General features: G+C 47.2%; 1 protein-coding gene across 2 annotated transcripts; it reads left to right on the top strand.

The window, feature by feature from the left end:
* The first annotated feature begins 239 nt into the window (after positions 1-239).
* Positions 240-22,500, top strand: LOC144511478 (trafficking protein particle complex subunit 6b-like). 2 transcript variants are annotated; one of them, XM_078241865.1, is made up of 6 exons: positions 240-397; positions 8,549-8,619; positions 13,253-13,370; positions 15,719-15,802; positions 19,575-19,668; positions 22,317-22,500. In XM_078241865.1, the coding sequence occupies exons 1-6, from the start codon at positions 317-319 to the stop codon at positions 22,346-22,348; spliced, it is 480 nt and encodes a 159-aa protein (XP_078097991.1). In that variant the 5' UTR covers positions 240-316; the 3' UTR covers positions 22,349-22,500. The 2 variants fall into 2 exon arrangements, with proteins under 2 accessions (XP_078097991.1, XP_078097992.1); XM_078241866.1 differs by having other exon boundaries at positions 250-397; positions 8,552-8,619.
* The last annotated feature ends 4,946 nt before the right edge of the window (positions 22,501-27,446 follow it).

Raw genomic sequence — 27,446 nt, 5'->3', positions numbered from 1 at the left:
CTGGCTCTCCCCGGGTGGCCGACTATGAGCCACTTTCTCTTTCCCGGAGTTGGATCCCAGGAAGCGGCTGAAAACCGGGAGATTTTCCGGGGATTCTCCGGCCGGAGAGTTTGATTGGTCAGGTGAATGTTTATTATAGTGTCCGGAGCGGAGCGGTCAGTGTCCGGGCACTGACCCTCAACTCCGGGCAAAGCGGGTGAACGGCCACCGGGGCCCCTGGGGCGGGGCTCCGGAAACCCGGAAAAACACGAATAAAACCCGGATCTGAAACCCGCGGAGAGCCCGGAAAACCCCCCCGAAGCCTCGGCCTCGCGTGATGGGCGACGCGGTTCTGTTCGAGTTGCTGCACCTGGAGATTGTGGCGCAGCTTCAGGCCGAGGCAGAGGCCGCGGAGACGGTAAAGCCCACAGTGTACACACAGCCTATAGACCGAGCCTATAGACACACAGCCTATAGACACACCCTACACTCACACAGCCTATAGACACACCCTACACTCACACAGCCTATATATACCCTATACACACCCTAAAAACCTGACACACACTCTATACACAGCCTATAGACACACCCTATAGACAGACCCTATAGAGACCCATACACACCCTAAAAACCTGACACACACCCTATAGACACATCCTATAGATCCCACTATAGATGGCCTATATACACCCTATAGAGACCTGTGCCTACCTGATATACACGCCCTATAGAGAATCCATGTATACACTAATAAACCCTATATATATATTATATAAAAACCTGTCCCCCACACATGCCTACCCTAAAAACCCAACACACACCCTATAGATGCACTAATAAAACTATCTATAAAATCCTCTATCTACCCTTAAATAACCCCTAGATATATCCTAATGAAACTCTAGATCTACCCATATAAACTCTCAACCCCCCCCCCCAACACACACACTCGAGATACCCTGAAATAAACTTTAATAAAACCCTTTATGTACCCTAATTAAAACCCTATAAACTCTAAATTAACCCCTAGAGATACCGTAAAACAACCCTAAATGTACCCGAATAAACCCTATATATGTCCTTAAATAAACTTAGATAAAACGTTATTTATACCCTAATACAACCAGATATATATACCCTAAAATAACCCTATCAGAACTCTAAAATAACCCCAGTAAAATGTTTTATACACCCTAAAATAATCGCTAAAAATCGATATAAACACTCTTTACACGCTAAAATAAACCTGTATATAATAAACCCTGTAAAAACCAGTATACCCGAAATAAAACCAGATATATACCCAACATAATCCAAAATAAACTCTAAAATAACCCCTACCAAACCCTATAAACACCCTTTACCTATTCTGCACTATCTCCTTCTCTGCTATCTACTCTATGAACGGTATGCTTTCTCTGTCTAGTGTGCTGTCCATATCCCTTGTTTAAAATCATGATTTCTGCAGCTTCACTGATGCTGTTATTGTTGCTGCCGACTGGAATTGTCCTTTTATTGCTACTTCAATAGCTTAAGTGGGGTTGTTTATGTTTACTCTGGGATTAGTTTTACGATCCCGCACTGTTAGAAGAACCTGTGAGTTTAAGGTTTCAGTTTTGAGAGTTCTGAAGTTGCAGTTCAGTTTTTAGTTTTAGCAAGAAAGAAACTGAAGTCTCTGTCTGTCTCTCTCTTTCTGTCTCCCTTCTCCCTGTTCTATTTGGAAATTCTGCTGGTTATCTTAAGGCAACGTTTGGCCTTCTGGAAGGAAAGTGCAGCCTTCGAAAAGACTCAATTGCAGTCAAGTGAGATTTTGATCTATGCCGTGTTAAGCCTGTGAAAAGGGTTTTGTCTCTGAAAGATTTTGGTTTGTCGGAACAGCTTTAATATTCAGTTAAGAATTAATACATTAATGTGGTTGTTTTCTTTTTGTTGTTGCTTGTAATTGATGAGATAAGGCAAATTTTCTTACTATACATGTTAACTATATTCTGAACAAAGAACAGTACATCACAGGAAACAGGCCCTTCGGCCCTCTAAGTCTGTGCTGCTCCTTGGTCCAACTAGACCATTTGTTTGTATCCCTCCATTCCCAGGCTGCTCATGTGACTATCCAGGTAAGTCTTAAACGATGTCAGCGTGTCTGCCTCCACCACCCTACTTAGCAGCGCTTTCCAGGCCCCCACCACCCTCTGTGTAAAAAAAAAACGTCCCTCTGATATCTGAGTTATACCTCGCCCCTCTCACCTTGAGCCCGTGACCCCTTGTGATAGTCACCTCCGACCTGGGAAAAAGCTTCCCACTGTTCACCCTATCTATACCCTTCATAATTTTGTACACCTCTATTGGGTCTCCCCTCATTCTCCGTCTTTCCAGCGAGAACAAGCCCAGTCTACCCAATCTCTCCTCCATACCAGGCAACATCCTGGTAAACCTTCTCTGCACTCTCTCTAAAGCCTCCACGTCCTTCTGGTAGTGTGGCGACCAGAACTGGATGCAGTACTCCAAATGTGGCCTAACCAGCGTTCTATACAGCTGCATCATCAGACTCCAGCTTTTATACTCTATACCCCGTCCTATAAAGGCAAGCATACCATATGCCTTCTTCACCACCTGTGCTGCCACCTTCAAGGATTTGTGGATTTGCACACCTAAGTCCCTCTGTGTTTCTATACTCTTGATGGCTCTGCCATTTATTGTATAACTCCCCCCTACATTAGTTCTTCCAAAATGCATCGCTTTGCATTTATCTGGATTAAATTCCATCTGCCATTTCTCCACCCAATTTTCCAGCCTATCTATATCCTGCTGTATTGCCCGACAATGTTCATCACTATCCGCAAGTCCAGCCATCTTCGTGTCATCCGCAAACTTGCTGATAACACCAGTTACATCTTCTTCCAAATCATTTATATATATATATCACAAATAGCAGAGGTCCCAGTACAGAACCCTGCGGAACACCACTGGTCACAGACCTCCAGCCGGAAAAAGACCCTTCGACTGCTACCCTCTGTCTCCTGTGGCCAAGCCAGTTCTCTACCCATCTAGCCACCTCTCCTCTTATCCCATGAGCCTTAACCTTCTTAACCAACCTGCCATGAGGGACTTTGTCAAATGCCTTACTGAAATCCATATAGACGACATCCACGGCCCTTCCTTCGTCAACCGTTTTTGTCACTTCCTCAACAAACTCCACCCAATTTGTAAGGCACGACCTCCCTCTTACAAAACATAAGATAAGAAATAGGAGCAGGAGTAGGCCATCTAGCCCCTCGAGCCTACCCCACCATTCAATAAGATCATGGCTGATCTGAAGTGGATCAGTTCCACTTACCCGCCTGATACCTATAACCTCTAATTCCCTGACCGATCAGGAATCCATCTATCCGTGATTTAAACATATTCAACGAGGTAGCCTCCACCACTTCAGTGGGCAGAGAATTCCAGAGATTTCCAAAACCATGCTGTCTGTCACTAATGAGATTGTTCCGTTCTAAATGCGTATACATCCTGTCTCTAAGAATCCTCTCCAACAACTTCCAAAGAACAATACAGCACAGGAACAGGCCCTTCGGCCCTCCAAGCCCATGCCGCTCCCTGGTCCAAACAATAGACCATTCTTTTGTATCCCTCCATTCCCACTCCATTCATATGGCTATCTAGATAAGTCTTAAACGTTCCCAGTGTGTCCGCCTCCACCACCTTGCCTGGCAGCGCATTCCAGGCCCCCACCACCCTCTGTGTAAAATATGTCCTTCTGATATCCGTGTTAAACCTCCCCCCCCCTTCACCTTGAGCCCGTGACCCCTCCTGAACGTCACCACCGACCTGGGGAAAAGCTTCCCACCGTTCACCCTATCTATGCCTTTCATAATTTTATACACCTCTATTAGATCTCCCCTCATCCTCCGTCTTTCCAGGGAGAACAACCCCAGTTTACCCAATCTCTCCTCATAACTAAGCCCCTCCATACCAGGCAACATCCTGGTAAACCTCCTCTGTACTCTCTCCAAAGCCTCCATGTCCTTCTGGTAGTGTGGCGACCAGAACTGGACGCAGTATTCCAAATGCGGCCGAACCAACGTTCTATATATCTGCAACATCAGACCCCAACTTTTATACTCTATGCCCCATCCTATAAAGGCAAGCATGCGGGCTGCACGGTAGCACAGTGGTTAGCACTGCTGCTTCACAGCTCCAGGGGTTCCGGGTTCGATTCCCGGCTCGGGTCACTGTCTGTGTGGAGTTTGCACATTCTCCTCGTGTCTGCGTGGGTTTCCTCCGGGTGCTCCGGTTTCCTCCCACAGTCCAAAGATGTGCGGGTTAGGTTGATTGGCCAGGTTAAAAATTGCCCCTTAGAGTCCTGGGATGTGCAGGTTAGAGGGATTAGCGGGTAAATATGTGGGGGTAGGGCCTGGGTGGGATTGTGGTCGGTGCAGACTTGATGGGCTGAATGGCCTCCTTCTGCACTGTAGGGTTTCTATGATTTCTATGCCATATGCCTTCTTCACCACCTTCTCCACCTGTGACGTCACCTTCAAGGATCTGTGGACTTGCACACCCAGGTCCCTCTGCGTATCTACACCCTTTATGGTTCTGCCATTTATCATAAGCTCCTCCCTACATTATTTCTACCAAAATGCATCACTTCGCATTTATCAGGATTGAACTCCATCTGCCATTTCTTTGCCCAAATTTCCAGCCTATCTATATCCTTCTGTAGCTTCTGACAATGCTCCTCACTATCTGCAAGTCCTGCCAATTTTGTGTCGTCCGCGAACTTACTGATCACCCCAGTTGCACCTTCTTCCAGATCGTTTATATAAATCACAAACAGCAGAGGTCCCAATACAGAGCCCTGCGGAACACCACTAGTCACAGGCCTCCAGCCGGAAAAAGACCTTTCCACTACCACCCTCTGTCTTCTGTGACCAAGCCAGTTCTCCACCCATCTAGCTACCTCCCCCTTTATCCCATGAGATCCAACCTTTTTCACCAGCTTACCATGAGGGACTTTGTCAAACGCTTTACTGAAGTCCATATAGACGACATCCACGGCCCTTCCCTTGTCAACCATTCTGGTCACTTCTTCAAAAAACTCCTCCGGGTTAGTGAGGCATGACCTCCCTCTCACAAAACCATGCTGACTATCGTTAATGAGTTTATTCCTTTCTAAATGCGCATACATCCTATCTCTAAGAATCTTCTCCAACAGCTTCCCCACCACGGACGTCAAGCTCACCGGCCTATAATTACCTGGGTTATCCTTCCTACCCTTCTTAAATAACGGGACCACATTAGCTATCCTCCAATCCTCTGGGACCTCACCTGCGTCCAGTGACGAGACAAAGATTAGCGTCAGAGGCCCAGCGATTTCATCTCTCGTCTCCCTGAGCAGCCTTGGATAGATTCCATCAGGCCCTGGGGATTTGTCAGTCTTTATATTCTCTAACAAACCTAACACTTCCTCCCTTGTAATGGAGATTTTCTCCAACGGTTCAACACTCCCCTCCGAGACACTCCCAGTCAACACATCCCTCTCCTTTGTGAATACCGACGCAAAGTCTTCATTTAGGATCTCCCCTACTTCTTTGGGCTCCAAGCATAATTCCCCACTTTTGTCCCTGAGAGGTCCGAATCTTTCCCTGACACCCTTTTGTTCCTAACGTATGAATAAAATGCCTTGGGATTCTCCTTAATCCTGTCTGCCAAGGACATTTCGTGACCCCTTTTTGCCCTTCTATTTCCCCGTTTGAGTTCTTTCCTACTTTCTTTGTGTTCCCTCCCACACAAATAAACTTTGTTTGATAAAAGCTGCCTGGTGGGTTGTTGAATCATACCTGAAGTGAAGCATCTCGTGCTTATTCTCGCCAAATTCAAGACGCAAACTTATGATTCAAGCGGACTCCATAAACCACTTTGGAGTTTCTGAGCTGAATTGTAACAATAGCGCACAAGAAACAATACTTTTCACTATTGTGACAATAATAAATCAAATTGAAAATCTTATACCCTAAAATAAACCATACACCCTAAAATAAATCTTGTATATACCCTAATAAATACCCTGTGTATATGCTAAAACCCTATATATACCCCAATATAAACCCTATATGAACTCTAAATATACTATAAGATATACTTTAATATAAACCCTCACCACATTCCCTAATATCCCCAACAGACTAAGTAACTCTAATATAACCCCTACATACCTGAATATAACCTCCATCCCCAACACTAATAAAATATAAAGCCCTCAAATATTCACCGAGTTGACTCCAATAATCTCTAACACTCCTTATTCCTGAAATAGACCCCAATATGATACAATAGTCCCCGAAACTCGTTAATATAACTCTGATGTATCTGAAATATTTCCCAAGTCTGTCCCCAATCATCGAAATATGCCTTAAACCCCTTAAAATACCCCCAATATCCATCTCACACCAGCCCCATGGGTTTGGACCCCAGGCTTTCATTCTCCACATTATTCCAACCCTCCCTCCCTCAACTCCCCCCTCGCCAGTGTTCCAGTCCCTGAAACACATTGCTGTTTGTGGGATCCTGCTGTGCACAAATTGGCTGCCATATTTCCTCCATTACAACAGTGACAATGCTTCCAAAGTGCTTCAATGGTTGTAAATCACTTTGGGACGTGCTGAGGTGGTGATAGAACATAGAACAGTACAGCACAGAACAGGCCCTTCGGCCCATGATGTTGTGCCGAGCTTTATCTGAAACGAAGATCAAGCTATCCCACTCCCTATCATCCTGGTGTGCTCCATGTGCCTATCCAATAACCGCTTAAATGTTCCTAAAGTGTCTGACTCCACTATCACTGCAGGCAGTCCATTCCACACCCCAACCACTCTCTGCGTAAAGAACCTACCTCTGATATCCTTCCTATATCTCCCACCACAAACCCTATAGTTATGCCCCCTTGTAATAGCTCCATCCACCCGAGGAAATAGTCTTTGAACGTTCACTCTATCTATCCCCTTCATCATTTTATAAACCTCTATTAAGTCTCCCCTCAGCCTCCTCCGCTCCAGAGAGAACAGCCCTAGCTCCCTCAACCTTTCCTCATAAGACCTACCCTCCAAACCAGGCAGCATCCTGGTAAATCTCCTCTGCACTCTTTCCAGCGCTTCCACATCCTCCTTATAGTGAGGTGACCAGAACTGCACACAATATTCCAAATGTGGTCTCACCAAGGTCCTGTACAGTTGCAGCATAACCCCACGGCTCTTAAATTCCAACCCCCTGTTAATAAAAGCTAACACACTATAGGCCTTCTTCACAGCTCTATCCACTTGAGTGGTAACCTTTAGAGATCTGTGGATATGGACTCCAAGATCTCTCTGTTCCTCCACAGTCTTCAGAACCCTACCTTTGACCCTGTAATCCACATTTAAATTAGTCCTACCAAAATGAATCACCTCACATTTATCAGGGTTAAACTCCATTTGCCATTTTTCAGCCCAGCTTTGCATCCTATCTATGTCTCTTTGCAGCCTACAACAGCCCTCCACCTCATCCACTACTCCACCAATCTTGGTGTCATCAGCAAATTTACTGATCCACCCTTCAGCCCCCTCCTCTAAGTCATTAATAAAAAAGGTGCTATATAAATGTGGATTTTCTCAGCCCTCTCCTCAAACCCTGGATTACTGTCATCAGTCACAAATATCTGGAAATCCGCACTCCTTTCCCTGGAAAGATTTTCTTAAAACCAGCTCCCTAACTCTTCCATTCCCTGGTTAATACTTGGGATCTAGGTATGAGTCAGCAGCACGGTGGCACAGTGGTTAGCACTGCTGCCTCACAACGCCAGGGGCCCGGGTTCAATTCCGGCCTCGGGTCACTGTCTGTGTGGAGTCTGCACATTCTCCCCGTGTCTGCGTGGGTTTCCTCCGGGTGCTCCGGTTTCCACCCACACTCCAAAGATGTGCAGATTAGGTGGATTGGCCATGCTAAATTGCCCCTTAGTATCAGAGGGTTAGTGGGGTAAATATATGGAGTTAGGAGGATATGGCCTGGGTGGGATTGTGGTTGGTGCAGACTCGATGGGCCGAATGGCCTCCTTCTGCACTGTAGGGATTCTGTGGTTCTACATTTCTGGTCCTCTCATCGTGTTGTAAAGCCATGTTCTATTCTGACTTGTGATCTCTGCAGGTATTTTATATGGGAGTCTGTGTCTGCACTTTCCTAGTGTTTGCAGTGTCCCCGGGTTAATGTAGTGGGACCTGGATCCCACCATCGAAATAACCTGCCAGGTCCTCAGGCACTTAATGCTGCATCCCATTCTGGGCGCCCCACCTCAGGAAGGAGGTATTGATCTCAGAGAGTTTGTAGCAGAGATTCACCTGAATGATACCTGTGCTCAAGTGGTTTGGACTTGATTTATAATCCCTTGAGTGAGAAGGTAGAGGGGTGGTTTGACTGAACTGTTCAGTGGGTTGCAGGCTGAAGGGTGTTTGAATCTTAGGGTTTAATTGTGTTTTCTGAGGGCTGTTAACCTGACTCTGATGCAGAATCTGTTAAAATTATTTGTTTCTCCCAGCAGGAACAGGGGAAATGCATTTCCACATTGGAAGGGATGGGTTTCCGGGCAGGACAAGGTCTGATCGAGAGGTTAGTGGCTGACCTGTCTCGGCGACTTGCTATCTTTATGTTACAGCGACAATTGTATTCAACTGGCTGTGTGAATGGAGCTGGTGGATCGATCCTGTCTCTGTGCGCACTGCGTGCTTTGATCAGGCCTGGCTCAGGTTTCTTTCTGCAAATAATTGCACTCTCGCTGCTCTGACATTCTCTCCAATGATGGGCAGCGTTCAGTCCCGTATGAAACATCTATGTCATAGTATCATAGAATCCCTACAGTGCAGAAGGCCATTCGGCCCATCGAGTCTGCACCGACCACAATCCCACCCAGGCCCTATCCCTGAAACCCCACGTATTTATCCTGCTAATCCCCTGACACTCGGGTTAATTTAGCACAGCCGATCCACCCAACCCGCATATCTTTGTCATCAAACTTGGTATTATGAGTGTATTGGTGCAAAGAGTGGGCAGAATATCAGTTAAGTGTGATTTATCTTGCTGATTTCACAGCTTGTGGCTAAGTTGTGGAGTGTTATCAGATAGTCAGACATAGAGGCTGAAGATTCCTGCCTCTTGTCTGGTGATTCTGTGCAGGTTCTCCACCACCTTCTCCTTCCCAATATACTACCTCCCAACCTGCTTTGCACTTCTATGGGGCATCCCTTTGGGTCAGAGGTAGCAAGAGTTCCCAGCGTGAGCATTGCTGGCCCAGAGAACAGCTGGAATCATAACTCCTCTAGATAGAATCATAGAGGTTTACAGCACGGAAACAGGCCCTTCAGCCCAACTTGTCCATGCCACCCAGTTTTTACCACTAAGCTAGTCCCAATTACCTGCATTTGGCCCATATCCCTCTATACCCATCTTACCCATGTAACTGTTTAAATATTTTTTAAAAGACAAAATTGTACCCACCTCTGGCAGCTCGTTCCAGACACTCACCACCCTCTGTGAAAGAATTGCCCCTCTGGACACTTTTGTATCTCTCCCCTCTTACCTTAAACCCATGCCCTCTAGTTTTAGACTCCCTTACCTTTGGGAAAAGATATTGACTATCTAGCTGATCTATGCCCCTCATTATTTTATAGACCTCTATAAGATCACCCCTCAGCCTCCTACGCTGCAGGTAGAAAATGTTCTGCAATAACCCAAAGAGATTACTGATCATCCAGTGAGTGACTAAACCACTGGAACAGGAAGATCCCACCCAATCTCTCAGCTGAATCAGTTGATGTTGGCTGCAGAACTTCAGTTGAACTCTGAGTTGAATTGAAGTGTATCGCAGGAGCCCTGCTACTCAATTAAACCGTTATTTATCTCCTGCAATGTTCACCTCATCCAAACGTCACAACAAGTTCCATTCTCCCAACATGCCCCACTGACTTACATTGACACCTGGTCTGGCAACACCTCGTTTTAATATTCTCATCCTTGGTTTTAAATTTCTCCATCACCTCGCCTCTTCCTATCTCTCAAACCCCCTTCAGCCCTACAACCATCCAAGATCTCTGCACTCCACTGTTTGAATCCCTCCATCATTGGAGGTCATGCCACAGTTCCTTGGGCCCTAAGCTGTGAGATTCCCTCCTTAAAACCTCTCCACTTCTCCACACTGAAGATGCTCCTTTAAAACCTACTTTTCTGAACAAGCTTTTGTTGTATAGCCTCTTATAGAGTCAGAGGTTTACAGCATGGAAACAGGCCCTTTGGCCCAACTTGTCCATGCTACCCTTTTCTTTTAACCACTAGGCTAGTCCCAATTGCCCGCATTTGGCCCATATTTCTCGATACCCATCTTACCCATGTAACTGTCTCAATGCTTTTTAAAAGACAAAATTGTACCTGCCTCTACTACTGCCTCTGGCAGCTTGTTCCAGACACTCACCACCCTCTGTGTGAAACAATTGCCCCTCTGGACCCTTTTGTATCTCTCCTCTCTCACCTTAAACCTATGCCCTCTAGTTTTAGACTCCCCTACCTTTGGGATAAGATATTGACTATCTGGCTGATCTTTGCCCCTCATTATCTTATATACCTCTATAAGATCACCCTTAAGCCTCCTACGCTCCAGGGAAAAAAGTCCCAGCCTATTCAGCCTCCTTATAATTCAAACCATCAAGTCCCGGTAGCATTCGAGTAAATAACTTCTGTACTCTTTCTAGTTGAGTAATATCCTTTCTATAATAGGGTGACCGGAACTGTGTGCAGTATTCCAAGTGTGGCCTTACCAATGTCTTGTACAACTTCAACAAGACGTCCCAACTCCTGTATTCAATGATCTGACCAATGAAACCAAGCATGCTGAATGCCTTCTTCAACACTCTGTCCTGCTGTGACTCCACTTTCAAGGAGCTATGAACCTGTAGCCCTGGTATGTCCTAGTATGATGTGGAGATGCCGGCGTTGGACTGGGGTAAACACAGTAAGAAGTTTAACAACACCAGGTTAAAGTCCAACAGGTTTATTTGGTAGCAAAAGCCACACAAGCTTTAGGAGCTGCAAGCCCCTTCTTCAGGTGAGTGGGAATTCTGTTCACAAACAGAGCATATAAAGACACAAACTCAATTTACATGAATAATGGTTGGAATGCGAATACTTAGAACTAATCAAGTCTTTAAGAAACAAAACAACGTGAGTGGAGAGAGCATCAAGACAGGCTAAAAAGATGTGTATTGTCTCCAGACAAGACAGCCAGTGAACCAAGGATCACAACACACCCGGCCGTCCCATCGTATCGGGCAATGGGACCCTGTGCGAGAACCTCTCCGGCTATGTCGAGGGCATCCTGAAACCCATTGTACAAAGAACCCCCAGCTTTTGTCGCGACACGATGGACTTCCTACAGAAACTCGGCACACATGGAGCAGTTGAACCAGGAGCGCTCCTCGTCACAATGGATGTCTCGGCACTCTACACCAGCATCCCCCATGACGATGGCATTGCTGCAAAGGCCTCAGTGCTCAGCGCCAACAACTGCCAGTTTCCAGATGCAATTTTACATCTCATCCGCTTCATCCTGGACCACAATATCTTCACCTTCAACAACCAGTTCTTCATCCAGACACACGGAACAGCCATGGGGACCAAATTCGCACCTCAATATGCCAACATCTTCATGCACAGGTTCGAACAAGACTTCTTCACCGCACGGGACCTTCAACCGATGTTATACACTAGATACATCGATGACATTTTCTTCCTTTGGACTCATGGTGACCAATCACTGAAACAACTCTATGATGACATCAACAAGTTCCATCCCACCATCAGACTCACCATAGACTACTCTCCGGAATCGGTTGCATTCTTGGACACACGCATCTCCATTAAGGACGGTCACCTCAGCACCTCACTGTACCGCAAGCCCACGGATAACCTCACGATGCTCCACTTCTCCAGCTTCCACCCTAAACACGTTAAAGAAGCCATCCCCTACGGACAAGCCCTCCGAATACACAGGATCTGCTCGGATGAGGAGGATCGCAACAGACACCTCCAGACGCTGAAAGATGCCCTCATAAGAACAGGATATGGCGCTCAACTCATTGATCAACAGTTCCAACGCGCCACAGCGAAAAACCGCACCGACCTCCTCAGAAGACAAACACGGGACACGGTGGACAGAGTACCCTTCGTCGTCCAGTACTTCCCCGGAGCGGAGAATCTACGGCATCTCCTCCGGAGACTTCAACATGTCATTGATGAAGACGACCATCTCGCCAAGGCCATCCCCACACCCCCACTTCTTGCCTTCAAACAACCGCACAACCTCAAACAGACCATTGTCCGCAGCAAACTACCCAGCCTTCAGGAGAACAGTGACCACGACACCACACAACCCTGCCACAGCAACCTCTGCAAGACGTGCCGGATCATCGACACAGATGCCATCATCTCACGTGAGAACACCATCCACCAGGTACACGGTACATACTCTTGCAACTCAGCCAACGTTGTCTACCTGATACGCTGCAAGAAAGGATGTCCCGAGGCATGGTACATTGGGGAAACTATGCAGACGCTGCGACAACGGATGAATGAATACCGCTCGACAATCACCAGGCAAGACTGTTCTCTTCCTGTTGGGGAGCACTTCAGCGGTCACGGGCATTCGGCCTCTGATCTTCGGGTAAGCGTTCTCCAAGGCGGCCTTCGCGACACACGACGGCGCAGAGTCACTGAGCAGAAACTGATAGCCAAGTTCCGCACACACGAGGACGGCCTCAACCGGGATATTGGGTTCATGTCACACTATTTGTAACCCCCACAGAGTTTCACTGGCTGTCTTGTCTGGAGACAATACACATCTTTTTAGCCTGTCTTGATGCTCTCTCCACTCACGTTGTTTTGTTTCTTAAAGACTTGATTAGTTGTAAGTATTCGCATTCCAACCATTATTCATGTAAATTGAGTTTGTGTCTTTATAAGCTCTGTTTGTGAACAGAATTCCCACTCACCTGAAGAAGGGGCTTGCAGCTCCTAAAGCTTGTGTGGCTTTTGCTACCAAATAAACCTGTTGGACTTTAACCTGGTGTTGTTAAACTTCTTAATGTCCTAGTATGCCTCGGGGTTTACTTTTAGCTGATAACATTCCTGTCAAGAGTTGTGGGATACTTTGCTCTGTTTGTTATAGGCGCTATATAAGTGGGGATTGATGTTGTAGGTTCACCAAAGACGCACCATCCTTCAAAGATGAACTGGACGTTATGAAGTTTATCTGTAAAGAATTCTGGACCAACCTCTTTCGAAAACAGATTGATAACCTGCGAACGAACCACCAGGTGAGTGGAGCCTCACATATATATACACACACACACACACACACACACACACACACACACACACACACACACACACACACAACCTCTGCTATTCGGAGCCTAACTGGAAGAGAGGGTTATCAAGAGGGATTTGAGCTTTATTCGGGAGCATTTGATTTGATTTGATTTATTATTGTCACGTATATTAGTATACAGTGAAAAGTATTGTTTCTCGTGCACTATACAGACAAAGCATATTATTCATGCAGAATGTAGTGTTACAGTCACAGCTAGGGTATAGAGAAAGGTCAACTTAGTTTGAAGTAGGTCCATTCAAAAGTCTGACGGCAGCGGGGAAGAAGCTGTTCTGGAGTTGGTTGGTACGTGACCTCAGACTTTTGTATCTTTTTCCCAACAGAAGAAGGTGGAAGAGAGAATGTCCGGGGTGCGTTGGGTCCTTGGTTATGCTGGCTGCTTTGCCAAGGCAGCGGGAAGTGTAGACAGCGTCAATGGATGGGAGGCTGGTTTGCGTGGTGGGCTACATTCACGATCTTTTGTAGTTTCTTGTCGTCTTGGATGGTCTATGGTGCATCTGTAAAAGTTGGTGAGAGGTTATAAAGGGTGAGTCTAAATCCCACTGGGGAGTGAGCAGCGATTCAGAGGGGATTTAGTCCTTTCAGGCTGAGGGGCTTTCTAAATAGAGTGAGAAGGGGATTTGGGAGGAAGAACTTTCTCTCAGATGCTAAAATATTGAGCTGAACCCAGCCAAATACAAAGACCCATGAAAGACAGTATGCTGGTTAAAGACGTTTTTTTATTGGCCAACACATGCTGGGAGAAAGGCAACCAGACACACCAACTCCTTCCTGAAGTTTACAATGCAATGGCAAAACCTTTTCAAGAATTAATTTCTCCTGCCTACCCTGTCATCCTAACTGGATGCTCCAGTCGTATTAGTGCATGTTATTTACCTTGGCCAATTGCATCCTACTGTTAGCACGAGTGGGTGAACACGACCACTTCGGACTCAGAGTCAGGTTCAACAGCGGTACAGCTTTATTAACGTCGACGGAGGTGCAATCAGGACATACAAACAGCACTGTCCCGAAAGCACTCTGCAGGCCCGCCAAAAACGGGTTATAGTTATAGTGGTATTCTGTAGTTGATGTGTAAATGGTTTGTTTATGGTTTTCTGCTATGGTCATCCTGTTTAATGGGTTTTTAGGTGCGGAGTTGATGTGTTAAGTCTGGTGATTGCCCAGTCTAGGGAGGTGATAATTGTCTGAGATCTCCGGAGTTTCTTATACAATAGGTGTTTTATCAGGAAGTCTTTCATGTCTAGGAGACCTTCTGTTTGATAAGGGCTTCCTGATATCCTTGGAGCCAATTTAATTAAATGGAAGGTTATGCTAATGTGAGTTCCTGAGTCCCTTGGTCAGCCTTGTTTCTGTGTTTTAAAAGACCTACTTGTGTGTTCACACTTTTGTGCCTGGGTGCTGTTTTGTCCTGTTTCATTTATTTGATTTTATTCTAAGAAATATTTAATCTAAGGAATCACAGAAATTTGTGTCCGCTTACACTACCTATTAGCAGAATTAGGAATTCATTGGCCTATAGGACCTGGAAGTTCCTATCCACTGTTACTGAGCGACCTCCCTTGCGTAAATCCGTAAGGCGTCAAAGGTTGCTTTCTCACTGTAAGCCAGAGAGTTGGAAAGGTGAGTTCCCACTGCCTCGCTCTGTCGTATTATCAGTAGGAATTGAATACTTGATGTACTTTGTGAATATTTCTATTCATTTTCCAAAGTATAACAATTTACACACTCCATGACTTTCTTCTGATAACAACATAACTATATTCTGTAGCTTATTGTTCGAAAGAATGTGGCCTGCCTGGTTTAACTCTCGTCCCGTTATACTCCAGGGCAGTTTGCATTGTGGCCAGGTGCACAGTACATTCACAAATATGTCTTTTAGATTTAAACACATGTTTAATTTCTGTGGCAGTAGTTATGTGTGTGTCTATGCAAGTAGTGTATAAGTATAAGGCACACTGTGGGCCTTACCCCAAGTTAATTTCCCCTGATTAGTAATCTTACTGGTTTTAAAATCCCAGGGTTTTCTGAATTCCTCTAACAAATCAGAAACTAGAAGCAGGAGGAGGCCATTCGGCCCTTCCAGCCTGCTCTGCCATTCGTTTTGAACATGGCTGATCATCAAATTTAATATCCTGATTTCCCCCTTCCCCCCCATATTCCTTGATCGCTTTAGCCCCAAGAGCTATAAGGGGCTTTCTAACAAGCTGCTGGGTTGAGTGAAGCTCCGATCCCGTCCCAGGTGGTTCATTGTCGCTTTGTATTTTTTTTCAGGGAACTTACGTGCTTCAGGACAATCGTTTCCGGCTCCTCACTCCAGTCTCCAGTGGGAAGCAGTACTTGGAGGAGGCACCAAAGGTATTTGGCCTTTTGTCGTGGAATCTCTGATTGCGCCGTAGATACTGACGTAATGCACGGATTGTTGCAGAGTCTAATGCCCCTCTGTGAGTGGCAGACCGCAGTGATTCACTATCATCTGAAACCAATTAAACAAATTGATCATTGATCCAATGCCCAACACTTACCGATCCTTAATCATAAGGACATCCCTTCATCTATTACCCGACTCTTTGACACTAGGGCGATACCAAGACAGGGAAGTACAACCATTGCAGTTCATCCCACTCTGATTGTTGGCCGACCCTTCCACTCACCTCAAGGCCTTACATTTTGGGGCAGCGCTGCTGCCTCACAGCACCAGGGACCCGGGTTCAATTCCGGCCTCAGATCACTGTCTGTGCAGAGTCTGCACATTCTCCCCATGTCTGCATGGGTTTCCTCTGGATGCTCCGGTTTCCTCTCAGTCCAGAGATGTGCGGGTTAGGTTGATTGGCTGTGGTAAATTGACCATAGTGTCAGGAGATTAGCAGGGTAAGTATGTGGGGTTACGGGAATAGGGTCTGGGTTTGTGGTCGGTGCAGACTCGATGGGCCAAATGGCCTCCTTCTGCACTTTACAGTGATTCACTCTCTCTGCCCTGCATTAATGCCCACATACTCCAAGATACTGAGTGTAGTTGCTTTGATCTCTCTCTCACCCTCCTACTCCACACAATCTGGCAGGCATTTCATCAAGCCGTAGAAAGGTTACAGCGCAGAAAGTGGCCATTCAGCCCTTTCTGCCTGCACCCCCCCCAAAAAAAAAGGAAAAACAAAACTAGTCTCTCATTTTCAATCCCAGTTTCCAGTGCCTGATCCGGAGCCTTGCAGCTTGCAGCATTTCAGGCACAGATCCATGTATCTATTCAATGTGTTAAGTGTTTTAGCTTCAACCACCAATTCGGGCAGAGAATTCCAGACAGCCAGAACGGGTGAAAAAGCTTTTCCTCTGATCCTCCTACCAATCACTTTCGATCTCTGCCCCCTGCCCTCCTCCGCCCCAAATCCCCAATAATTGGCCCCTCAGCTAGGGAGAAACAAGTCTTTGTCTTCCCTGTCTGGGCCCCTCATAATTTTGTCCCTCGGCTCGGGCACCCTTCAGCCGCCTCTGTTCCAAGGAAAACAATCCCAACCTCTCCAATCCCTCCTCATAGCTGCAATTCTCCAGTCCTGGCAACATTCTTGTGAACCTCCTCTGCTTTCTCTCTTCAGAGCAATTATGTCCTTGTAATGTGACCAGAACTGCACACAATACTCCAGCTGTGGCCCAGTCAATGTTTTATACAATTCCAGCATTATTTTGCTGCTTTTGTATTCAATATTGTGCCAAATAAAGGAGCGCACTCCATACACTTTCTTTACCATCTTATCCACCTGTCCTACCACCTTCAAGGACTTTAACCTGGTGTTGTTAAACTACTTACTGTGTTTACCCCAGTCCAACGCCGGCATCTCCACATCATGACCTTCAAGGACCTGCAGACATGCGCTCCAAGGTCTCACTTCCTCACCCCTCGAAGTATCCTCCTGTATTCCTTTGCTTTGTTTGCCCTCCCCAAATCATTTCCCCTCACACTTTGCTGGATTGAATTCCATTTGCTGCTTTTCCACCCACTCGGCTGAAACCATTGCTATCATTCTGGAGACAGCAGCTATCCTCTTCCCTACACGGCCAATTCCTGTGTCGGCTGCTAATTTATGCAGCCCACATTAAAGTCCAAATCATTGCTGTACACAACAAACAACCAGGGCTCCAACTCTGGGTCCTGTGGAACACCACTGCAAACCGCTGTCCGTTTGTATACACGTCCATCGAGTGTCACCCTTTGTCTCCCTGTCACTGAGACTGTTTGGGGTCCAAGCTGCCACCTTTTTTTTATCCCATTGGATCTCACTTTTCTGAGCAGGCTGCCACGTGGGCCCTGGTCAAATGCTTTACTGAAATCGATGTACTCCAAATGCACTACCGGACACTCCTGATATACTTGTGCCTTGCTACCCCTGCTTGGGGGCTCTCCCACTATCTCACGGCTCTGCCTCTGTGCCCCTCCATTGTTCAGAGTTGCGCGGGTTAACGTTAGTGCAGCAACAAAAGCTTATTTCAGATCAGAACTAGTCACTGTTTATCCCCAATTTCAGCAATACCGATCCAGATTGTCAGCACAAATCTAGACTAACGCTCCGTGCTGAGGGGGTGCCGCACTGTCAGAGGGTCAGTGCTGAGGGGGTGCCGCACTGTCAGAGGGTCAGTGCTGAGGGGGTGCCGCACTGTCAGAGGGTCAGTGCTGAGGGAGTGCCGCACTGTCAGAGGGTCAGTGCTGAGGGAGTGCCGCACTGTCAGAGGGTCAGTGCTGAGGGAGTGCCGCACTGTCAGAGGGTCAGTGCTGAGGGAGTGCCGCACTGTCAGAGGGTCAGTGCTGAGGGAGTGCCGCACTGTCAGAGGGTCAGTGCTGAGGGAGTGCCGCACTGTCAGAGGGTCGGTGCTTTGGGAGTGCCGCACTGTCAGAGGGTCGGTGCTTTGGGAGTGCCGCACTGTCAGAGGGTCGGTGCTGAGGGAGTGCCGCACTGTCAGAGGGTCGGTGCTTTGGGAGTGCCGCACTGTCAGAGATGTTGTCTTTCACATGGGATGCTAAGTTAAGGCTCCAGTTGTCTTGTCGGGTGAATGTTACTAACCTCCTGATGATTTTGGTCGGTAAGTGTGGAGGGTTCTCCCAATGTGCTGGCTAACTCTCTGAGTGAGTGGGCGAGGATATGGCAAATGGAGTATAACGTTGATAAATGCGAGGTTATACACTTTGGAGGAAATAATAACAAATGGGATTACTATCTCAATGGAAACAAATTAAAACATGCTACCGTGCAAAGGGACCTGGGGGTCCTTGTGCATGAGACGCAAAAGCCCAGTCTGCAGGTACAACAGGTGATCAAGAAGGCAAATGGGATGTTGGCCTATATTGCGAGGGGGATAGAATATAAAAGCAGGGATGTCTTGATGCACCTGTACAGGGCATTGGTGAGGCCGCAGCTGGAATACTGTGTGCAGTATTGGTCCCCTTATATGAGGAAGGATATATTGGCATTGGAGGGAGTGCAGAGAAGGTTCACCAGGTTGATACCGGAGATGAGGGGTTTGGATTATGAGGAGAGGCTGAGGAGATTGGGTTTGTACTCGTTGGAGTTTAGAAGGATGAGGGGGGATCTTATGGAGACTTATAAGATAATGCGGGGGCTGGATAGGGTGGAGGCGGAGAGATTCTTTCCACTTAGTAAGGAAGTTAAAACTAGAGGACACAGCCTCAAAATAAAGGGGGGTCGGTTTAAGACAGAGTTGAGGAGGAACTTCTTCTCCCAGAGGGTGGTGAATCTCTGGAATTCTCTGCCCACTGAGGTGGTGGAGGCTACCTCGCTGAATATGTTTAAAGCGCGGATGGATGGATTCCTGAGCGGTAAGGGAATTAAGGGTTATGGGGATCAGGCGGGTAAGTGGAACTGATCCACGTCAGATCAGCCATGATCTTATTGAATGGCGGGGCAGGCTCGAGGGGCTAGATGGCCTACTCCTGCTCCTATTTCTTATGTTCTTATGTTCTCCTCACTGAAATCACAAAGAAAGCACTAAATGATCATTTACCTCCTGAATGGTCATGTGATGTCACATTCACTCGCTGTCCAAAAGTGATGCATGGAAAGTGTGATGTGATCGAACTCCTGCAGCTGTTTTTCTGATTGTCTTGTCAATGTTTCATTTTCAGTTCCTAGCCTTTACCTGTGGGTTGCTGAGAGGAGCGTTATCCAATCTGGACATCAACAGCATGGTCACTGCCGAGGTTTCCGTGATGCCAGCGTGTAAGTGTGTTGGACTTGGAGGGGAGAGTTCACTGGCTGGCATTTCTTTTCAGAAAGATCCCTGACACCATTCACCCTCCAGGACACACCCTCACCTGAGGAACATTCTCAAATCGACTGTGTGACGGGATGGGGGTCTGTGTCTGTGATTCCCCCACAGGGTGACGGGACGGGGGTCTGTGATTCCCCCACACGGCGATGGGACGGGGGTCTGTGACTCCCCCACACGGCGATGGGATGGGGATCTGTGATTCCCCCACACGGGGACGGGACGGGGGGGTCTGTGATTCCCCCACACGGGGACGGGACGGGGGTCTGTGATTCCCCCACAGGGTGACGGGACGGGGGTCTGTGACTCCCCCGCACGGCGACGGGACGGGGGTCTGTGACTCCCCCACACGGTGACAGGACGGGGGTCTGTGACTACCCCGCACGGCGACGGGACGGGGGTCTGTGACTCCCCCACACGGTGACGGGACGGGGGTCTGTGTCTGTGACTGTCCATGTGCCTTGTTTCAGTCTTTGCAGCCTGAGATGTGGGCTGTTCACTCCCAACAGCAAATAAACTGCGATCAATAGTTCACCAGTCGCAGAACCCCATCACGACTGACAAATCGATAATGGATGCTGACTGATAAATTTTTTGTCCTCACTCAAGTGGGGAGGAATGGCCACAGACTCCCCTAGATTGCTGGTATAGTCCCACACTATAGGACCAGCAGGAAGGCTACTCCTCAGAGCAAACGGGACAGCACGGGTGGCACAGTGATTAGCATTGCTGCTTCTCAGCGCCAGGGACCTGGGTTCGACTCCCAGCTTCGGTCACTGTCTGTGTGGAGACTGCACGTTCTCCCCGTGTCTGCGTGGGTTTCCTTCCTTTGGCCATGCCAAATTCTCCCTCAGTGTACCCGAACAGGCGCCTTAGTGTGACGACTCGGGGATTTCCACAGTAACTTCATTGCAGTGTTAATGTAAACCTACTTGTGGGACACTAATAAGTAAAGTTTAAAATACCTCAGCCTTTGGGACAGGGCCCAAGATGCAGAGAGCTCAGCACCTTTACACAGAGAATTGGAAAGCTATTTAAAACCTCAGTAAAGAACCAGCAAACTGGCTGAGCAGAAGGTGCTGGGTAGAATGCTAGCACAGAGTGAGGTAAAGTGGGCCACTCCCTCTGGAGTAATTGTGGTTATTGAGTGTGCTGTGTAAAACTGCAGGAGCTACAGTAATCTCCCACAACACTAGATGGTGCCCTCATCGAGCAGAAACATGCAATTCCCTATCCTGGGCCCCTCAGAATCCCAGCGAGCATGCAGCTGACATTCTGCATCAATTTTGTTCGCAATTCCCATGCCCACCTCCCACCAAACCCCAACATTCCCAGTGTCCCCAGGGATCAGACAGTCCCCAGTGCCTCTCCCAGACACACCTCGTTTGTGTGTGTGTGTGAGAGTGAGAGCTAGGACGCAGCAATATCAGCAGGGTGTTCCACCACAAGAGACTAACAGAGCGACCTGGTCCTGTGCCTGTCTTGTCTCTCTGCTCGTTAATGCAGTATCCCTCCGACCATTCCCCACTCTCTGTATCTGCTGTTTATTCCCTGCCCTCTCTGTCTGTTGGGTTTATTCCTCACTCTCTCACTCATACACACTCTCTCTCTCTCTCATTTCATAGAATCATAGAGGTTTACAGCATGGAAACAGGCCCTTCGGCCCAACTTGTCCATGCCACCTTTTTTTTCATAAAACCCCTAAGCTAATCCCAATTGCCCGCATTTGGCCCATATCCCTCTATACCCATCGTACCCATGTAACTGTCTAAATGCTTTTTAAAAGATAAAATTGTACCCGCCTCTACTACTACCTGTGGCAGCTTGTTCCAGACACTCACCACCCTCTGTGTGAAAAAATTGCCCCTCTGGACACTTTTGTATCTCTCCCCGCTCACCTTAAACCTATGCCCTCTAGTTTTGGACTCTTACCGCCACCCCCCCCGGGTTTATTCTGCACTCTCTCACTCTCTCTGCCCCCCTATCTCTCTCTCTCCCTCCCCCCTGGATTTATCCAGCACACATACACACACACTCACGCTCTCTCTCTCTTTTCTCCCCCCCCCAACCCGGCTGGGTTCCACTGGGTTTATCCCGCACACTCTCTTTCTCTCTCCCCTGGGTTTATTTTTTTCTCTCTCTCCCCTGGGTTTATCTCGTGCTCTCTCTCTCTCCCCTGGGTTTATCTCGTACTCTCTCTCTCTCCCCCCTGGGTTTATCTCGTACTCTCTCTCTCTCCCCTGGGTTTATCTCGTACTCTCTCTCTCTCTCTCTCCCCGGGTTTATCTCGTACTCTCTCTCTCTCTCTCTCCCCTGGGTTTATCTCACTCTCTCTCTCTCCGCTCCCCCTGCTGGGTTTATTTCTCTCTTTCTTCCCCCCCTGGGTTTATCCCGCACTCTCTCTCTCCCCTGGGTTTATCTCACTCTCTCTCTCTCTCTCCCCCCTGTGTTTATCCCACACTCTCTCTCTCTCCCCCCTCCCCCCCCCCCCCCCCCCCCCCCCCGTTTATCTCGCTCCCTCTCTCTACCCCCTGGATTGATTGAATGCTCACTTTCTTTCTGTGTCCAGTTTTTATCACTTTGTTTCTTTGTATTTCAGGTAAATTTCACATTGTATTGCAGAAACCCTAGGACTGTGCTGCCCGTGTCTGAAGTTTGAGAAACGTAGCGAGGTGACAGCGAAGATGCAGTGTAGACGGGAGAAGTTTGTGCCTTTCCATTTCTGTTTAGTTGTTGTAAGTTCCAGAAGATATGTTAGTTATTTTTCGATGGGTTTGTGAAGGGGATAATGAGGTAGATGTGGAGAGTATAATAGGGATTATAATCAGTCAAAGTCAATGAACTGGTGGAGGTGTCTGGAATAGGGTGGAGATGTTGGGGGGGCGGGGGCGGGGGCGGGCGGGGGGGGGGGCACTCGCTCAGGGCGGACGTGTTGTGGGAATCACCCCGAGTTTACAGGGTGTTACACAGGAAACATTTCACTCATTCTCGGGTGGCTGAACCTCCCCCCTGCCTTCCTTCCTTCCCTCTCCTCCTTCCTTTCCCTGTTTATAGACAGAGCAGTCTGTACTGGACGCTGACTGATGGAATATCTTTTCCACAGGTGTGGACACCTCCAGTTGCTTCTCCATTTTAAGTTATGCTTGGCATGCCATTCCTGATAGGTTTGGGATTCCCTTTATCGCCGGCTATAGCATGAGAAGTGGAGATTTATATGGTCTTGATACCTCGTAACCAGATACCAAAGTAGCTTCAATCGCCATAGTTTAGTCTGAAGGACCTTCTCCACTCTCATTGCGCGGCTATCTCAGCCTAGTTACCGTGGGAGACAGGCTAAAGGTTAACCTGAGAACATCACGCCAGACACAGTCAGGTGTAGCGGGATTCGGGGGGGGGGGGGGGGGATCAGAAATTGTGTGTCACCTGCTTACTGCCCTTGTGTTTTGGCCCTGATTTGCATCACTACGTCAGCATGTGGAACAGTCGAGGGGGCAGCTGAACTTCCAGCTGTCTGGTGCTCGGACCTGTAGACGTGCGGAAAAGTCAAATCAAGGAAGAGTCATTGACGATTGAAGAAGCCAAACGGACCCAAATGATTGGGTTAGTTCCCCCTCTGTTCAGTTAGCGAGTGATTCTCTTCATGCCTCTCGCTGATTGCCTCCCACCATTCTGTTCAGCCACTAAACATCGCTGTGTGAGAACGTGCTCAAGCCAAATTTAAGCGACCAAAATGTGAACCACAGACTGTTCTGAATTACTTTCACAAACTGTAGGGAAAAAATAAAATTGTGACTCTCGAATGATTTCAAAACAGTGTCTGTATTTATTGAGACTCTCAAAGAAGTGAATTACTGACAGACTTGCACCAACTAACGTTGTAGAAGGTTTGAACAGAGCAACATGCTATGATCAATGAATGAGTTCCTCAGTTTGTGAGGGTGGTGGTTGAGGGAGGGTTGTAAACAGGACACCGAGAACTCCTTGCTCTTTCAAATAGTGCAGAAGGAGTTTTAACACACACCTGATCCACCCTTCCTTAATATTGCAGCACTGACCCCCCTGACAGGGCGGCACTAACCCCCCACTCCCAGTATGATTGCGTGAAACACAACCCTTGATATTTTTAGGCAGTGTGGTAAGATTTTGAGCGATACACACTGCTTTTCTCAGCGGAAACAGCCATTTTTTTTTTTTGCTTTAAGATTTCGCCCTATGTCTCTCACCCACTTTTCTTTGATTTGTAAGTTGACTGAATGGGATCAGTTGCCCAATAGACAGGCTCATTATCAACCAACTCTGCTCAGTCCTTTAACCTTCTCTGATGGTTCCTTTAGGAAGTTGATCACTCATTCGGAAATGAGGAAGGAAGACCCTGCCACAATCCCCAAGACCTCAACCATTCCCACCGTGGGTGGAATGCAAGCACAGTAGTTAAAAAGCAGCCACTACAATGCTAGTATAGATCAATCCCTCTCTGGTGGGTGGGTTTCCTGTTCACCTCCCACAGCACTGTCCCAGGGTCCCGCACTGTCCCAGGGTCCCGCACTGTTCCGCTGAGACAGCTCAAGGTTTGCAAATTTATTTTTTATTCATTCATGGGACATGGGCGTCGCTGGCTGGCCAGCATTTATTGCCCACCCCTAGTTGCCCAAGGGCAGTTGAGAGTCAACCATATTGCTGTGACTCTGGAGTCACATGTAGGCCAGACCACTCTCAGTGAATTGGCCGTGCTAAATTCTCTCTGTGTACCCGAGCAGGTGCCGGAGCGTGGCGATTAAGGGATTTTCACAGTAACTTCATTGCAGTGTTAATGTAAGCCTACTTGCGACACTAATAAATAAACTTTAAGTAAGGACGGCAGATTCCTTCTCTAAAGGACATTAGTGAACCAGATGGGTTTTTCCAACAATGGTTTCATGGTCATCAGTAGATTCTTAATTCCAGATATTTTTTATTGAATTCTAATTCCACCACCTGCTCTGGCAGGATTTGAACCTGGGTCCCCAGAATGTTCACGGAGTTTCTGGATTAATAGTGTAGTGATGATACCACTAGGCCAAAGAGGGGGTTGTTATAGAAACATAGAAAAACTACAGCACAAACAGGCCCTTCGGCCCACAAGTTGCGCCGAACACATCCCTACCTTCTAGACCTACCTATAACCCTCCATCCTATTACGCTCCATGTACTCATCCAGGAGTCTCTTAAAAGACCCTATTGAGTTCGCCTCCACCACCACTGACGGCAGCCGATTCCACTCGCCCACTGCCCTCTGTGTGAAAAACTACCCCCTAACATTTCCCCTGTACCTACCCCCCAGCACCTTAAACCTGTGTCCTCTCGTAGCAGCCATTTCCACCCTAGGAAAAAGCCTCTGAGAGTCCGCCCGATCTATGCCTCTCAACATCTTATATACCTCTATTAGGTCTCCTCTCATCCTTCGTCTCTCCAAGGAGAAAAGACCGAGCTCCCTCAGCCTATCCTCATAAGGCATGCCACTCAATCCAGGCAACATCCTTGTAAATCTCCTCTGCACCCTTTCAATCTTTTCCACATCCTTCCTATAGTGAGGCGACCAGAACTGAGCACAGTACTCCAAGTGGGGTCTGACGAGGGCCTTATATAGCTGTAGTCACAAATGCATCCCTGAACTCTTGTTGCTTTCCCCCTTTAATCCCCTATCTCACTCGTACTTTGACTGCCTTTAGACTTGTACGCAGTTCCAAAGAAGTTCGAGGAAGCTACCCTGAGTACAAACCACGAGCGATCTGATTGTCCTTGGTGATCGGGACACCCATGGTGGGAGTAGCGTGCACACATAGCTCAAGCTTTTGACCAGAATGAGATAGCAGCTTCAACAGAGAACTGGAGGGCCAATTGCATGGTTAGAAGTGATTTGATAATTATGTATTTAGAAGCTGTTCCTATTTTTACTTTCTTAAATGCCATCTTGTAAAGGAGGATTTATTTTGCCTATTGGAAAATATTAATAAACTATCAGTTCATTGAAGGAAGGGAGTGAGTCATTGCCAGAATGAATGGATTAATTTTGTTAATTCACAGCTGCCTTGCAACAGAAAAAGCAAAGATTGTGGTCAGATTGTCACAAAGTCAGGAAGGCCCCACCTTCCTTTAAAAATGCTGGGACAGGATCCTGATACAGAATTCCCTCCAATTTCCAACAGGTCCAGTTTTTGCCTGCAGGGAAGGGGCATGATTCACACAGGTAGAAAACTCAAACTCAGTTGGTCCATTGGAACTCTGTTCTCAATTCCAGTACATGCCATTATGGCTTTTGCAATGGCCTTAACCTTCAGTGTGGGAGTTACAAATTGATGGAATAGAGTCATTGAATCCTACAGTGTAGGAGGAGGCCATTCGGCCCATCAAGTCAGCACCGGCCACAATCCCAACCAGGTCCTATCCCCACAACCCCATATATTTACCCGAGCTCGTCGCCCTGACACTAAGTGTCAATTTAGCAAATCCAATCCACCTAACCTGCACATCTTTGGACTGTGGAATGAAACGGGAACACCCAGAGGAAACCCTCACCGACACAAGGAGAATGTGCAAATTCCACACAGACAGTGACTGAAGCCAGGAATTGAACCCAGGTCCCTGGCGCTGTGAGGCAGCAATGCTAACCGTGTGCCACCGTGCCGCTATAAATATAAATGCTCTTGAAGAGCAGATAAGATCTGTATAACTGTTGTGATGTGAAGATTTTTAAATCGCCCACTCTTTAAGCTTAGAAAAATGTTGCAGCTACCAGTAAGACTTAAATAAATCTGCTGAACTGCTTTGAATGAAGAGTGTAAGTTAGAAAAACAGTAACATCTGGTCACGCAGTTTCAATAGAGCTCTTTGTTGATTTCTCCTCAAGGGCTGCATTATGTCAATATGAATGTTTGGCTGAGTTTCAAAAGCTACAATTATCTTGGCAAAGGGGTGTGAGCTCACCATTTAATTGACAACTGGAGGATTTTCACAGTAACTTCATTGCAGTGTTAATGTAAGCCTACTTGTAACTAACAAATAAATTAGTTGGATTCTGTGGCTGTGACTCATCTTTCATTCCCTCACCCTGCAGTATAAATATCTCCCACTTTCTATGCCTTTGAGCTTTGACAAAGGGTCACCTGGACTCGAAACATCAGCTCTTTTCTCTCCTACAGATGCTGCCAGACCTGCTGAGATTTTCCAGCATTTTCTCTTTTGGACTAATAAATAAACTTTATGTTATAAAAGGATTAGCTATTTGATGTGGGGTATGAAGATAAGTTTGTTTTTGTAAGAGATTAACCACTGGAGGAGTTTTAAAAGCTTTGAATAGATTGCATTAATGGGAAGTTTATTCACTATTAAGTGTGTAGGAGTGGTGACAGTGTTTGATTGGTCGAAGTTTATTTTTTTCTTCATTTCCACATGGCTCCTGAGGTCTACCCATAGTGGATACTAGTTGAGTAGCTCTGGAATAGCATGGAGGATATGAAAGGCCTTGCAAAGGAGGCATTGAGTTGGCATGGAGGGTATGAGGGGGGGGGGGGCAGTCAAGTGATGTTCGGGGTGAGGGCCAGAGGACCATGGGTGGCATGGTGGCACAGTGGTTAGCACTGCTGCCTCACAATGCCAGCCCCTGGTGACTGTGTAGAGTTTGAATGTTCTCCCCGTGTCTGCGTGGGTTTCCTCCGGGTGCTCCGGTTTCCTCCCACACTCCAAAGATGTG

This window comes from Mustelus asterias, chromosome 24 (assembly GCF_964213995.1).
Source record: "Mustelus asterias chromosome 24, sMusAst1.hap1.1, whole genome shotgun sequence".
NCBI classification, from domain to species: Eukaryota; Metazoa; Chordata; class Chondrichthyes; order Carcharhiniformes; family Triakidae; genus Mustelus; species Mustelus asterias.
This window is presented reverse-complemented; position numbering and strand designations above follow the sequence as displayed.

Coding starts and splice junctions, on each gene's coding strand:
- LOC144511478 (XM_078241865.1), top strand. CDS start 317: ATGGGCGACGCGGTTCTGTTCGAGTTGCTGCACCTGGAGATTGTGGCG. Junction 15,803..19,574: donor ACTTGGAGGAGGCACCAAAG/GTATTTGGCCTT, acceptor TTTCATTTTCAG/TTCCTAGCCTTTACCTGTGG. Junction 19,669..22,316: donor GGTTTCCGTGATGCCAGCGT/GTAAGTGTGTTG, acceptor TTTGTATTTCAG/GTAAATTTCACATTGTATTG.